We start from the raw sequence: 14,354 nt of genomic DNA on the forward strand, positions 1-14,354 counted from the left end.
AAATGCCCAACAACAAGGCCAAAAGTGACATTTTGCCAAGGAAGGCGCCAGGAAAAAACGTCTTGAGAGAAAAGAGAGAAAACACAAAGACCCCAAATACTGCAATGGATGCAGCACTGAGCAGACCTAATATGGCTACCTCTGTGTCCCCCAATGCAAGCAGAGGGCATGGCCAAGCTAAGAAATACAACTTACAGTAGTGTTACTGATGCTATAAATAGTTCAGTCGAGATAAAATATCCTACATGATAAATTTTTAACTTTTAAAGCCCTGTGTTTAAAGGGGTACATTTGATTTGTGAATCCTCCCTTTAGTTCCTCACTGAGCAAACATAATTGCTGCAAGTTTGAAATTAAATAGAACATGCTGATACAATGCCCAATGTCAACAAAACAAAACAACAGTCACATTCAAAGATAAATAAAATGCATTTATTTTATGCAGACACATAAATTATATACTTGAACAAATGTATTACCTAATTCTCATTTAATCTAATTTTCATTAATTGATCGTGCACATCTCTAAATACCCTGTGCTATATTGTCTGAGACAATATAAAGGGAAACATGACATCAGCTGAATCTGTTTTTATTTGAAATTTATGCACATTAAGTAAAATGTTGATGTATATGTATAATTATGTGTAACAATTTTAATTCAGATATAACATATGTACTGGAAACTCTCCATTCTGCTATCCTACACTTGATTTACTCCTAGTAAAACTAAGAGTAAATCTATGTCCACAGACTATGATTCACAGGTTATCCTTAAGCTGCACGTTTAAGAGTAAAGTTCAATCTTGTTGAAACAAACACTGCCACTCATGCACCTGGTACTTCATTTTGAACCGTTCCATCCTCACGTGAACTCCAGTACATGTACTTTCAGTAAAACAACTAGAAATGTTTTGGTGACTAGCATCACTTGCATTCTGTCAACTTCATCCGAATAAATTATCAGTCCAGCATAAACATATGTAGAACATAATTAATACAGGAACAATGTTATCTTCACTAACCTTAACTCATTCACCCCTACTTATCTAACTGGACCATGCCCACTCTTTCATTTGGTAAGGTTCAAATGTGACTTCAAGGGTGCATGGGTTAAGAACATCTTGCAATGAATACTGTGTACCGGGAAACTTTCGTCAAGTCAAAGATTCGCCATTTGCTGGCAAAGTCCATCTTTGCCCAGTGTAAATTTCGCTCTTAACATGTAATTACTGTATATTGTATGTTATGTACAAATATTAACTGTCATGATAACATTGCCCTTATTTGGGAGGATGAAAAAGGTGAAAGTTAAACTGCAGAGAAAATTCCCCAATATTCAGTAATTAATCCTGGTGTTTCTGTATATAGTGGAGCATTAATAACGAGGCCATCTCAGTTCACAGCAAATATGTGGCAGGGTTGTTAGAAATCTGAATTACTGGGACAATTTGGTATAGAAAACAAGGGAAATCTGTCCAGTAAAACACTAGTTGGATAGCAACACACCTATATTCCTGGTGGCTAGCTAGATTACTGATGATGAACTGTAGTTATTTAAATATTTTGTGTCAATTAATCCATTTTAACCCTTTCACCCCTACGTAACTTTGGTAGATTCTACCATACATTGATATGGATGAGCCCATTATGGTCTACAGTGGTTAAAGGGTTAAAACCATTCCATATTGAACAAAACAAAACATTTTACGTTTTGACACTTTCATTTTCATCAATAAAAAATTATAATTTTTTCAATATAATGAAATCAATATTGTCTCTGATATTAAAGCATCTTGAAATCAAAGTGTTTTGACTGCGGCCTTCTCTTTACTTGACTGTCAGATTCAGGAGTGTACACTGTAAGAGCCATGATTAACAAGATCTTCATGCCTTTTTAATGTTTCCGCAAATTTTTTTGTCAGGGAGACAAAAAGACATAGAATAATATGTTTGGAATTATCAGAATGACTTTGTAGACATGCCACACATGGTCCTGGTCATCTGTGTATGTGTTTGTCACCAAATTTTACAATAATTCTATTATCACTTCTTTTTTGATGGAAGTTCTGGAAGTGTGGGTAAAATGTCATCTATTCTTTCCAACAGTTCTGACTTCTCCATTTTAAAGTCACTTTCTTTCCATACATTTCTTAGTTCTTTTAACATAAGTTGCATGTGTGGTCCCTTTTTTATATTGCATTTCATCAAGTCCGCTCCACCGACTGGAAAAGGAGGCGGGGTCCAAAGGGATGGGTTCCCACAAAGTTCCCCCTCATTTTTGTACTTCATCAGCTCAATTATCCTCTCGACTGTCTTGTTCCGCTGCCCTACTGTATCACACATCAAGTCTTTGTAGAACTTTATAGGGTTTCCTTTATCTGGCAGGTGACGACTCTCAATGATGAACAATGCCTGACGAAATTCATCTGCAGATACCTTCAGTCTCTCATTCATAACATACACCTGGAATTGAAAACATTCTTGTGAAATTGAACTGATCATGACACCAAAGTATTACAGGAATAAACAAGAGGCCCATGGGCCTTAACGGTCACCCGAGTTCAACATGTAATATTCAAAGTATCATTTGCCATAATAAATTTTGCCCCCCCCCCCTTCCCCAGGGGTAAACGTGAGACCCTAGGGTCATACAATTCACAATTTTGGTAGAGCACCTTAAAACCCTTCCATTTATGAAAAGTATTTGATTCTACCATATCTGGGTCTTGAGAAGAAGATTTTGAAATTTCAGTCAATTCAATCCTTTTCGGCCCCACCCATCAGCCCCTGGGGGTCAGTCAGGACTGTTATGTGCATACCATCGAACTGCTATCCAATACTGATAATGCTAACCCAAATTGAATTACTTCCAATTAAAATTAAACAAATGTTGGTCCAAAATGTGATTTCCCTATATAAACTTTAATAAAGTTTACCCCCTCTCCAGGGAGAAACGTGAGACCCCAGGGTCAAGAAATTCACAATTTTGGTAAAGCACCTTAGACCCTTCCATCTATGAAGAGTATTTGATTCTACTATATCTGGGTCTTGAGAAGAAGTTTTTTGAAATTCAAGTCAATTTGACCCTTTTTGGCCCCGCCCCTCAGGCCCCTAGTGGCTGGGGACCAAATCAGCCACTGTTTTTGTTCAGCCATGTGAGGTTTCTGCAAAATTTCATTGAAATTGGTTCCGGGGTTTTGGAGAAGAAGTCGAAAATGTAAATTGTTTGTGGACGCACGATGGACGAAGACGGACAAAAGACGATCGCAATAGGTCACTTGAGACTTTGTCTCAGTTGACCTAAAAAAGTATAACATTACAGTAATAATCAGGAAATGAAATCAAAGATTTTTGGTAAAATTTTAACACAACATCAAATTTTGCCGAAAACAAAATATTCTTAGTTTCAGGTATATCTATTAATATTAACTTTTAAGACCCAAATATTTCACCAATTTTATAAAAGTTGAGACCTGACTAAAACATACAAATTTCATGATTTTTGTGTGTGTTTATATATATACATATAGCGATAATTAGTTTTAAATGTCCATGTGATGGTAAAAATATAAATAAAACAAAACACAAAGACTAGTATTCCGTCTTTGCGTATTGCAGAGTTATCTTCTCTTGAGAACAGGTATTGATTGTTATGTCATTGGTTTGTGTGAGAAAATTACCACGTTTTCCCAAAAATTGATGACGTTGATCTCACAAACAAATGACGAAACAATCAATACCTGCTCTCAAGAGAAGATAACTCTGCAATAAGCAAAGACGGAATAATCGGCTTTAAATGTCCATGTGGCGGTAAAAATATAAATAAAACAATTTAAATGTCCATGTGACGGTATACTAGTCTTCGTGTTTTGTTTAATTTATATATACATATATATATACACAATTTTTCAAAGATTTCTTATTGCAAATTGTATGCCTTTCAATTATGCAAATAATGTAACCCCCAATAAAAAATGCCACATCCCAATGACTAGGTTAAGTAAAAAACTTAAGTTTCATATTATAACTCAACTGAGCGATTATATGTACCTCTTGTTCGCTTTTAAACAGTGCAGACATTCGCGTGACAGGGTTTGGCTGCAGCCCTTCCGTGTTACGACAGACCTGTCTATAGTGGTCAAGATCAGCAGAGGATGGCAGGCCTGGAAAAATATGCAGCAGTCCTTCAGATACAGCGCTAGCACAATGGACTACATCGCAACAAATGCCACTTTTATAGAATTTATTTATATACTGTTTCATTAGTACATATAAGATCTACAGATATTCATGTGCTGGGTACTAAAAATTATTTTTTGCTTTCATGTTCACAGTTCTGTGCATTTTTTTGTTTGATGAGATACAAAAACAAACCTTTTACAGATACACTGACTGATGAAATATTAAAAACCTGTTAAAATATTATATTACAGATATCTATGGTTTCAGAATGACCTTTGTAAAAGGTATATAACAATATGCAAAACGGACAGATAAATAAGTAAACGGATATGCACGAGATGGAACAAAGGAGAAAAAATCTGACAATGTGGATGATCATGCTAAACTGGTTAATAGTTATTTCTACATTAAAAGTAAGCAGAGTGTTACTCAAGCGGAAATGAGAAGAAACCGTTTTAACTTCCCAACTCAGAGAATTTGTCTGCAAAGTTCTGACAAATTTCCGTATTAAGATAATAAAGGGCCATAACTCATTATAAATATACTGAGACATGTATAGTATAAATGGCTGCCCAGATCCTAGAGATTACTCATTTACTCCAATAATGAGAAAATTTGTGAAACTGGGGCCAGGGGCCACTTGTATAAAACATCTCAAAATTGAGGACAATCTCAAGCGATATATATATAATCTATGGGAAATCTTAGACTTGAGGAAATCTCAAGAGTTGAGATGTTTTATACAAGTGGGGCCTGGTATTTAGCACCACTCATGTTGTCAACATTATATTCTACATGAAGAATTTTGTTAAGATAATTATTCAAATGTCATACTGACAATTTTGTGCACCTACCTAAGTAGCTTGGCATACCAACATCATACATGACAGGAATTATATCTGCTGCATGGTTATTACATAGTATCTTCTTTAGCTCCATCCAAATCCTTTCTCCAGATATACCTGTTAATATTAATTTGTCTTACTTACGGAAGTTGCTTCGTATTTTAATGAACGTGTAACTAATCTCATTTTCAACTGGAAGGACTTCAACTTCATAATGATAGTGAATATTTACATGAAGCACTTCCGTCCTTGTATCATGGTGTTTAGTAGTAACAGTCGATGCAATTCCAAATATGTCAAATTAACACTGGGCCAATGTGGTTTTTACGGATGATGATGTACAGTTTCCCAGGTGAACATTGCCGTATATATTATAAAGTAACAGTGTATTATGTTTAATAGATGAGCATTTCCCTGTAAAAACAACCCCAGTATATAAGTGTATTTCAAGTAAACATTCCTGATATTTCTACAGTTAAAATTTGTCTAATGAATGCTTGTGACACAATTGAATTTGTGATAGTCTCTTCAGTAATTAATCCGATTAGATATTATGTATGCTTATTAATCTCAGCTATGATAGATATTAAACAGGTTATTAATAGTCTATATATTATCTATATCTGATAAAATATCAATATATTTATTAACCAGATAAGATATTAAAATGTTTAACCTGATAAGATAATATACTTATCAACCTCATAATATACTTATTGGTATAAGATAATTTACTGATCAATACAATATTATACTTATCAACCTAATAAGATATTAACTAATAAACTAACCTGATAAGATACTTATTAACCTGATAAAACAATAAATTAAGATATTATAGTACTTCTCACACTGTTATGATTGTATACACGTTATCCTGATAAGATGGTATACTTACTAACCTGATAAGTTATTATAATGAAATAAAGATGATCTACATTACTCATTTTAGTATACATGTCAAATAGTCAAAACACTGATAGTAACTTGTATGTAAACATCTCAACATCAGATACTTGGTACATGATTTGCACTTTAAATTAGTATAAATAAAGTATAAGTCTAGAAGAACAAAACAATGCTTACGTTCCAAACCTCCAACATTTTCAGCAATGGCTTTCAGTGTTTCTGTTAAGTGGTTGTCAGGTCGTTCTGATATTCTCCCATAGAATCTGTTAACAGAATTGTATGAAAAACAAATAATTTCTGGCTTATCGTCGGAAGCACATGGAAAGAACAATTTTGATTCATCAAAGGATTTGACATTTGTGTTGTATAAACAAGAGGCACTAAGGATCTGTATGCATTGCAAATGAAGAGATGACATAAAAAACTAATTACACAACATAACATGTACTTGCCATTTTAAGAAACTTTTGAACTCTTTGTTTGGTGGTGCTCACATTTTTATGCAGCTATATATGGTAACACTACTTATATTACCGGGTACCATGGTACTAAAAACATCCTGTCTACATGACAGCCAGTTTGGACACATGTTTTGAAAAATAACAAAATTTTACTTTAAGACTCAACCTTAATTTTTCATTATCCCTTTGGCATTGAAACTGCTGAACCTATATTTCCCTCTTTACCTTTCTTACCAAAGCTTCAGTTTTTGAATCTTACCTAAAATAGCGGAGAATCCGGAGATAGTCTTCTTGTATCCTCTGTATGGGATCCCCAACAAACTGAACTCTCCTCTCCTGAAGATCCTGGACACCGCTAAAGTAGTCGTGGACTGTACCGTCAAACCCTGAATAACACAATTATCATTTTGGTGACAAATTTCCTGTAAAGCTTATCAAGATTGTCAATACATTAAAACATATCTAATATCTATAACAACGCCAAGATTGATATAATACATGTCACACTGCACTCACTTTTTCATTTGTATTTCATGCGACACAGATTTTGCATTATTTGTGGGAAAAACTGATTACAAATTCAAAAGTCTCATGACTATTTATTGAAAAAATAGTGTTATATATCCAAAACTGTTCCTTTGTTAATACAAGTTCTCATGATAAATTGTTTTAACACATTCATGAAATGTCTATTTTATCAGAACAAAGAGTTTTAAAACATGGTTAAATGAAGATCTAGGTTTTTTTCCTGTGCTACATGTCTGTCTGTTAGATAAACATATTTAGTGTTGGAGGCTAAGTTCAGATAGAGCTAGACTGAACATTTCTGTCCTAAACAGTTTATGACAACTCGATAAACAGACTTTAACATTAATTATCGAAACACGAAAAATATATCCAAGCTGAATGTAATAATTTCAAAGGGCTTTTCACATTTTATTATTTGGGTGGCTATTGAAAAGTCAAATTGTTGAGATCTTTGAAGGATGATTGATGGAGATGTAAGACAAACAAGGCTACCATAAACATGTGCATAATATTATATGTTTGTCGTGAACCTAGTAACTATAAGTTTGTTTAATCCATTAATTTTCATCAAAAAATAATGTTTACTGTTCACCTAATCCACAAAGGGCCATAACCCAAAATAAAGGTCGGATAGGCCAGGTGACTTCTACATACATTTGTATAATATCATAATATTTAGTGTTTCCAAAAATATACCAAGAAACATGGCGTTGATAGTAAGGTCTCTACGATTGGCATCAATAAGCCAGTCTTTTGTGAATTCCACTTCTGCCCGGCGTCCATCTGTCACCACGTCAATACGCAGAGTGGTCACCTCAAAGTTCTCCTGGTCATCAAAAAAAAAAAAAAAATGTAAAATACATCTATTTCTGCAATGGTTATTTACAAATCTGTTTTTGGTAATCTTATATAATATCACATTAACCATAAGAGAACATTAATTCCCAGATTTTCACAGGAGAAAAAGTTGAGATTCCACTGAACAGCAAAACATTCATTACAAAATTCTAGATTAGAAAACAATAATGTTTACAGCCAACAAAATCATATATCTGTTGAACATCCAGAACAAAAATTGGGTAAGGGAGTAGGTTTTTGTTTTCATTATTCAACAAGAGTACCGCATGAGGGAACAATATACGCCCGTCGAATGCCATATAGTGTTATATACTTTCTTACATTGAAATCAGATCTGCATCGTTCAAAGAGTGGTTAGCTGACATGCTATTAAAATGTAGGATAAAATCACTGGATAAAAAAATAAAATACTAAAATGAACAAAGGGCAATAACTTTTGCAAAAATTGTCGAATCAAAATTCTTTTCAAGGAAACACAACAACATATCATAATTATTTAGCCTACTACTAAGTTTCAAAGAAATCTGTCAAAACATGTAGGAGGAGATTGCCGACAAAAATAAAATACTGAAATGAACAAAGGGCAATAACTTTTGTAAATATTGTTGAATCAAAATTCTGTTAAGGGAGACACAACTTCATATCATGATCATTATGTATACCAAGTTTCAAAGAGATCGGTCGAAAAATGTAGGAGGAGATTGCCGGACAAACAAAAGTTTACGCCGGACGGACGGACGGACAATGCCATACCATAATACTCCCGTCAATTTTGACGGGCATATAAAAAGTCATTACACAAATTGTGGCTTTTAGCGTAAATCCTGACTTAACGTAAGCTTGTACTTATGTCACGAAATAGGCCTTCAATCTCCATGACTTTATGTCAAAACTATTCCTAGTTTGTGTATTAATTAAACCATCGCAATCTGCCCTATTTCAATCTCAAATTCAGGGAGATCTCCCTAATTTTCCTTTTCAATCTCACAAATAATAAGTTTCCATACAAAACTGTTGATGGTTACCTTGTCATTGATGCGAACGCTGATTGTGCCATGCTTAACTCCCCTTTCATTAAACATACGTATGCGCTCTTTTGTGAACATTTGTATCATCTGATCAGGAGTAGCTGTGGTGGCAAAATCAACATCAGACGGTAAAATATCCAAAAGTAGATCCCGCACTGCACCACCTGCAATTCTCAACTCATAATTGTTTCTCTCAAAAACATCAATCAACACCTTCAGTTCTGGTGTAAACAAATGATGAAACTTTGGTGTCTCCAACTTCATGGTAGTCAGGTGACCCTTCCACTTCCTGTCTACACTGGAGCACAAATATTTCACAGGCTGCTTAAGTGATGGATGAAATCTTGTCTGTTGAAATATGTTCTTCAAGACATTTCTCAAAATGGCTCTAGACATTTGTCTGCAAAATACAAAAAAAATGAAAAATGAAATCAACTAGCTTGAGATTTGTTTTTGAGAACATAAACATATTTCTCTCTTTCTGTATCCAGAGAAATTTGCATCATATAACTTCCCATCCTAAACCTGTTGTGCTTAATCTTAACATTAAATATTTGGTGACAATTATAACAAAATATTATATTTTCAACAGGAGAATCTTAAAAAATTTGTTAAGGTTCAACAAGCCCCCTAAATTTCAACCCCCTGGCAAGTCATATTCAAATACCCTCATCAAAAATTGGAATATTTACATATAATTTAGATATATTGAACTTGTAACGAAGTCAAAATACGGCATTATAAGGCTGATGTAATGATGAAAGTTGCTCACCAGATTTATAACATGTCAATCTCTGAAGCAACCCAACTGAATGTTACGAAATGACATGCTATTTGAAGATTATTTAAATACCTAGGTATAAGACGTTTTAACAGATAGATGCATGTCCCTTACCAGACATCTGCCTGTCAAAATGTCAAAGTCTGGTGTAGGGGCCAGAGGAAACTCTGGCTATGCTACCAGTTGAATGGTCCGAAAGAAGGTTGAATGGTTATGCACAATTCAATGTTAAATCAATGAATATAAATAGACGTTTATTCAACGTGGCGCTTCAACGTTACATTTTGGTACGTAATTGTTTCAACTTTCACAATCAAATATAAATTAAACGTTTAAACAATGTTGAGCTTCAACGTTGAATAAACGTATATGTGCCTGTTGGGTGCAGCCTTTAAATGGCTTATTTTAAGTTAACCTGGATATGTATTTTTTTGTATAGCCTCAATATATACAAAAAACATATATAAGTTCCGATTTTTAATTGAGGTCTTTGAACATGACTTATCATGATCAGTGGGTTGGAAATTTAGGTGACTACAGCATCTTTTAGGGGGCTTGTTGAACCTTAAAGTAGCATTTTGGTCATGATGTCAGAGACAAACCCCATCTTCTTTCACATCAAAACATCACACTTTATATGATGTGTGTTTTTGTCCGACTCCTTAGTAAAATTCAAAATTATAAGCATGCATTATGTCAGAGACGATAGATGGATATGTGTTGGCAATGTGACAGTGTAAGCACCGGTAAATTTGACAGATGAGACTCTATCTTAGGCTATGGTCAATGGTGTCCATTCTACAAAGCAATGGCAAATCTACCGTAAATATAAGACACTTACCCTCAGCCACAATCCGTCAAAGTAACTTGTTGACAAATATATTATCTTTTTATTAGGGTGTCGATGTATATTGCACGATCTTATGAAACACGTGTTGAATGTTGTGAAAGTGATGTGCCGAGAGAAGTTGTGTAGTAGATCAGAGTCTCTGGGATGCTTCAAGTGAAATTGTTCAGGCCGATAAGCCACGACGATTTCAAGCGTTTAAAAAACCATGACAGAGCAAGTGTCATTAACACAGGGGCCTGTTCGTTTTTAAATGTAAAACTTTTAGGTATAAATCATGACGGGCGTGCGAAAGTGTATGAAGGCTTTGTCAGGGCTCGCCTGGAAGCAGCATCAGATTTCGGGGTCCGACCTTAATTATTTCATAAACGAACAACTCTGGTCAACATGTTCAAACGAAAACGGGACGTAAAAATCAATATAAGTACAAATGATACGACATTCAAACTTTCCATTCAGTACTCTTTATTTGTTTTCAACGTGCCAGGGCAAATTGTTTTAACTGTTATGTTGAAGTATAGGTGTAAGAAGAGCGACATAAGAGTTCTAACTGTGGACCCAGTGTTGAGTCGGCAGCACGATTTACCCAAAAAGACCCCAAAACACCCAAAAAGACACAAAAAACCCACAAACACCCCAAAACACAAAAAAAAAACCACAAATATGTACAGATATTTTTATGTCTGCTTCCTGTGATGTTTCCCGTTATAGCGACGCGATTAACTATACGTATTTGAGTTACTTCCCCTGCAACAAGTTTACCGTTTGCCTATTCACAAAAGTTTTATCGATAAATGGTATTTATTCTCACTCTTTCCACATTATTTGACATAGGTAGCCTATGTTTATTTTGTATTTGACAAGTGCTTTGTTCTAAAGAGGATACTGTTTGAAGTGTTAAATTCGTACTTTTTTTAACGGTCTGATTATTTCAATCTATTTTGCGTTTTCGAGTGAATCATTTGGGTGCTTTTTTAAAAGTTATTGGCCCTAAAAAGGGCCGTTTTATGATACGTATTTCCTCTTAATGCTTCTGTGTGGAGGCGATGATTCTTCGGATTCTGGACATATACTTCTTTATTCCTGTATTAACGGTGATCAGTTCACTGGTTTGAAGATGGACCAGGTCTTGTAGATAGTCAGTCGGGTACTTAATGTCTTTGAACTGTACGAAGTGCTTTCCAAATTTCTTGTGGAGAAGTTGGTTTATACGTATCCGTTGACATTCATACGCCTCTTTTGTCAGACCAGGAACTTTACTGAAGTTTCCCCTTGTGATGATTTCGGCCACCCATACCTTCTTCATTCCAGCATTATTGAATGTAAAAACCAACTCGACAATTCTTTCAAAAATCTCCCTTGGTGTAGATGTGGGTGAGATGTCATTACCTCCGACGTGGAGGAATGCAAATTCTGCACCTGTTGCTATGGCTTGCCTAACAAATCGCTGGTCCATCCTGTCTGTCCTCAAACCACCCCTGCCAAAGAATACAGTATTCACGCCAGAAATACATAGGTCTCCATCACAATGGCGCCGAAGTCTTTCAATGTAGCTGCTACCATATAGAATCAAAGTAGGCATGGTTGTTTGATTGAAATTATTACTTTTGTTTTTAAAAAAACAAACATTAAATGGTACATATATAAATGTGTGTCCGTCCGTGTATCTGTATGATATCGACGCGCATATCAAGAAACGTATCATTCTTTGATTGACCAGTTTTTGATATTGGTTTCTCCACATCTTCATTATTGTGACATAACAAGGTCATTGTAGAAACACTTCTTACCACTAATTAGGGAAACCATAACAATTCTCAGCGGCTGAGTGCGTGGGTTTGTTGTTACAACGGCACCTGACCAAGCATTACTTGTNGGAACTAGTATGATTAAGTATATTTCTATTAGTTTTGTTATACATACCAACGACACCATGACAACATGAAGGTTTACACATCCTAATAGAAGGTATACAGAGAAGATGTGATGCCTAAAATACCTATACAGAGGACATTCGAAGAAAAGGTGTATTGTTTTTTTCTATATTTTGCACCATATGACCAGAACCTCGAGCTTTGTTTCATTCACGAAATGGGAACAGTAAACGAATGGATACACATTAGTGAAATGCTTTTCTTAACCTAGCCATATTTTTAAATGTCTTAACAACAATATATTTTGTACCTATTAACCAGTAATGAATCTGGAAAGAGTGCTGGAATATTTCATTAGTGGTAGATAATAGGACAGTAACGGACAAAACATAATTATACTCCCTCAGTCTCATATATTACCATTTGTACTTGTTATATGTTGTATTGTTAGAACTTACATATATAAAGACATTACGGTGTTGTTTTAATAGGATCATTAACTGTATTTCTGTTTGTTTCTAGATAAGGTATTGGAAATTCCCAATATAGATCAGAGCAGCAACTAATTAAGCGTCATAGTTATAACACCGGTATTTTGAAAACATATGAATATATATATATATGTGTAAATATTTGTATTCAAGTTTCGTTGCTGTTCTTTTTAAAATTTAGTTACCATTTTGATGAAATCTTAACCTTTTATTATTTCTGGGTAATTGATTGTTCCATGTATATAAAATGTATGTTTATTTTGTCTCAATATTGAATTACTAATAATTCTATTAAGAACTACAAATAGTTTAAAAACGATGGTTGGTTATTGATCATCAAGATGATTATTTAAAGCTATTATCTAACTGTGTAATTTTACTTTTCTTTTTTCCTAACATGAAACAATCTGAACAAGTTTATGTAACTACCAGTGATTTAATTCTTTTGTAAAGCCGATGGAAATCATAAAGTTATAAATCTGTACACACCTAGCTGTTTCATTTAGACAACAGTGAAGGGATTATGTCCACATGTGATGTGATTGACATGTATTTAGGTATAGCTTTGGCCACGTGTCATCTCAACCAGTTTCACACGTGACCATTGATTGACAGGTGACGCATGCTACAAATAACAATAATCTGTATTTCTTCGATTTCTTCCAAATTATAGTAAATCATCCCCGCAATAATTTGCTTCATAAATAATGAAATTCATTTTTCTATATTTTATCCGATATGATAACGATACATTATTGTAGATCATTACCGTGATAATTGATATAATTACTTCATAAATGATGAAATATGTATCTTGCTATAATTTTTCCAATATAACAACAATAAATTATTGTATATCAAGAATTCATTCCCGTCATAATTTAAATAATGAAAATAAATACATTCACAAGGACGCCCGATTAAGATCTACATATATTTAACTTTAATAGAATACTTATTTGGTATATCAGTTTTATTGGGTGTTAACTTTCTTTATTGGGTAGTATTGGGTTGTATTGGGTAAATCGGTGATAGAATTGGGTTGTATTGGGTAAATCGATGTTTGTATTGGGTAGTATTGGGTAAATCGACCGACCCTTTGAGTTACTTCCTCTGCAAACAAGATCGATATTTGTTATATAAAATCAGTGGAATTTTTCTCACTCTTCCACATTATTTGACATAGGTAGCCTATGTTTATTTTGTATTTGATAAGTGCATTTGCTCTAAAGAGGATATGTGTTAAATTCGTACTTGTTTTTTTAAGGTTCTGATTATTTTAATCTATTTTGCGTTTGCAAAAAAATAGGTTACTACATTATAATATTAACTGAATATTCTTTAAATGTTTTCTGTGTTTTTAGCTAACCTGGTCCGAGCTTATGCCATACCGTTGCGTCCGTCGTCCGTCCGTCCGTACGTCAACAATTTCTTTAAACGACTTCTTCTTCTTAACCACTGATTGGAATTCAACTAAATTCGACTGGAAGCATCCCTAGGTGGTGGGGATTTAAAATTGTACAAATGGTGGGGCTGACCCCCCCCCC

General features: G+C 34.3%; 1 protein-coding gene across 1 annotated transcript; it reads right to left on the reverse strand.

Moving 5' to 3' along the window:
* Positions 1-422: 422 nt before the first annotated feature.
* LOC110467264 (CCA tRNA nucleotidyltransferase 1, mitochondrial-like) lies at positions 423-10,581 on the reverse strand. The gene is made up of 8 exons (XM_021524310.1): positions 10,437-10,581; positions 8,812-9,214; positions 7,625-7,754; positions 6,660-6,786; positions 6,117-6,202; positions 5,040-5,147; positions 4,054-4,166; positions 423-2,466 (listed from the first exon to the last, which is right to left on the reverse strand). Exons 2-8 carry the CDS (start codon positions 9,208-9,210, stop codon positions 2,047-2,049), a joined length of 1,383 nt encoding a protein of 460 aa, XP_021379985.1. The 5' UTR covers positions 9,211-9,214; positions 10,437-10,581; the 3' UTR covers positions 423-2,046.
* Between the last annotated feature and the right edge of the window lie 3,773 nt (positions 10,582-14,354).

This window comes from Mizuhopecten yessoensis, unplaced genomic scaffold (assembly GCF_002113885.1).
Source record: "Mizuhopecten yessoensis strain PY_sf001 unplaced genomic scaffold, ASM211388v2 scaffold11167, whole genome shotgun sequence".
Taxonomy (NCBI): domain Eukaryota; kingdom Metazoa; phylum Mollusca; class Bivalvia; order Pectinida; family Pectinidae; genus Mizuhopecten; species Mizuhopecten yessoensis.

Excerpts from the sequence above, each read along its gene's own strand:
- LOC110467264 (XM_021524310.1), bottom strand. The coding sequence starts at position 9,210 with ATGTCTAGAGCCATTTTGAGAAATGTCTTGAAGAACATATTTCAACAG. Across the intron at positions 6,787-7,624 it reads TATCAACGCCATGTTTCTTG|GGTTTGACGGTACAGTCCAC; the intron begins GTATATTTTTGG and ends TGTGTTATTCAG. Across the intron at positions 2,467-4,053 it reads TGTTTAAAAGCGAACAAGAG|GTGTATGTTATGAATGAGAG; the intron begins GTACATATAATC and ends TTTCAATTCCAG.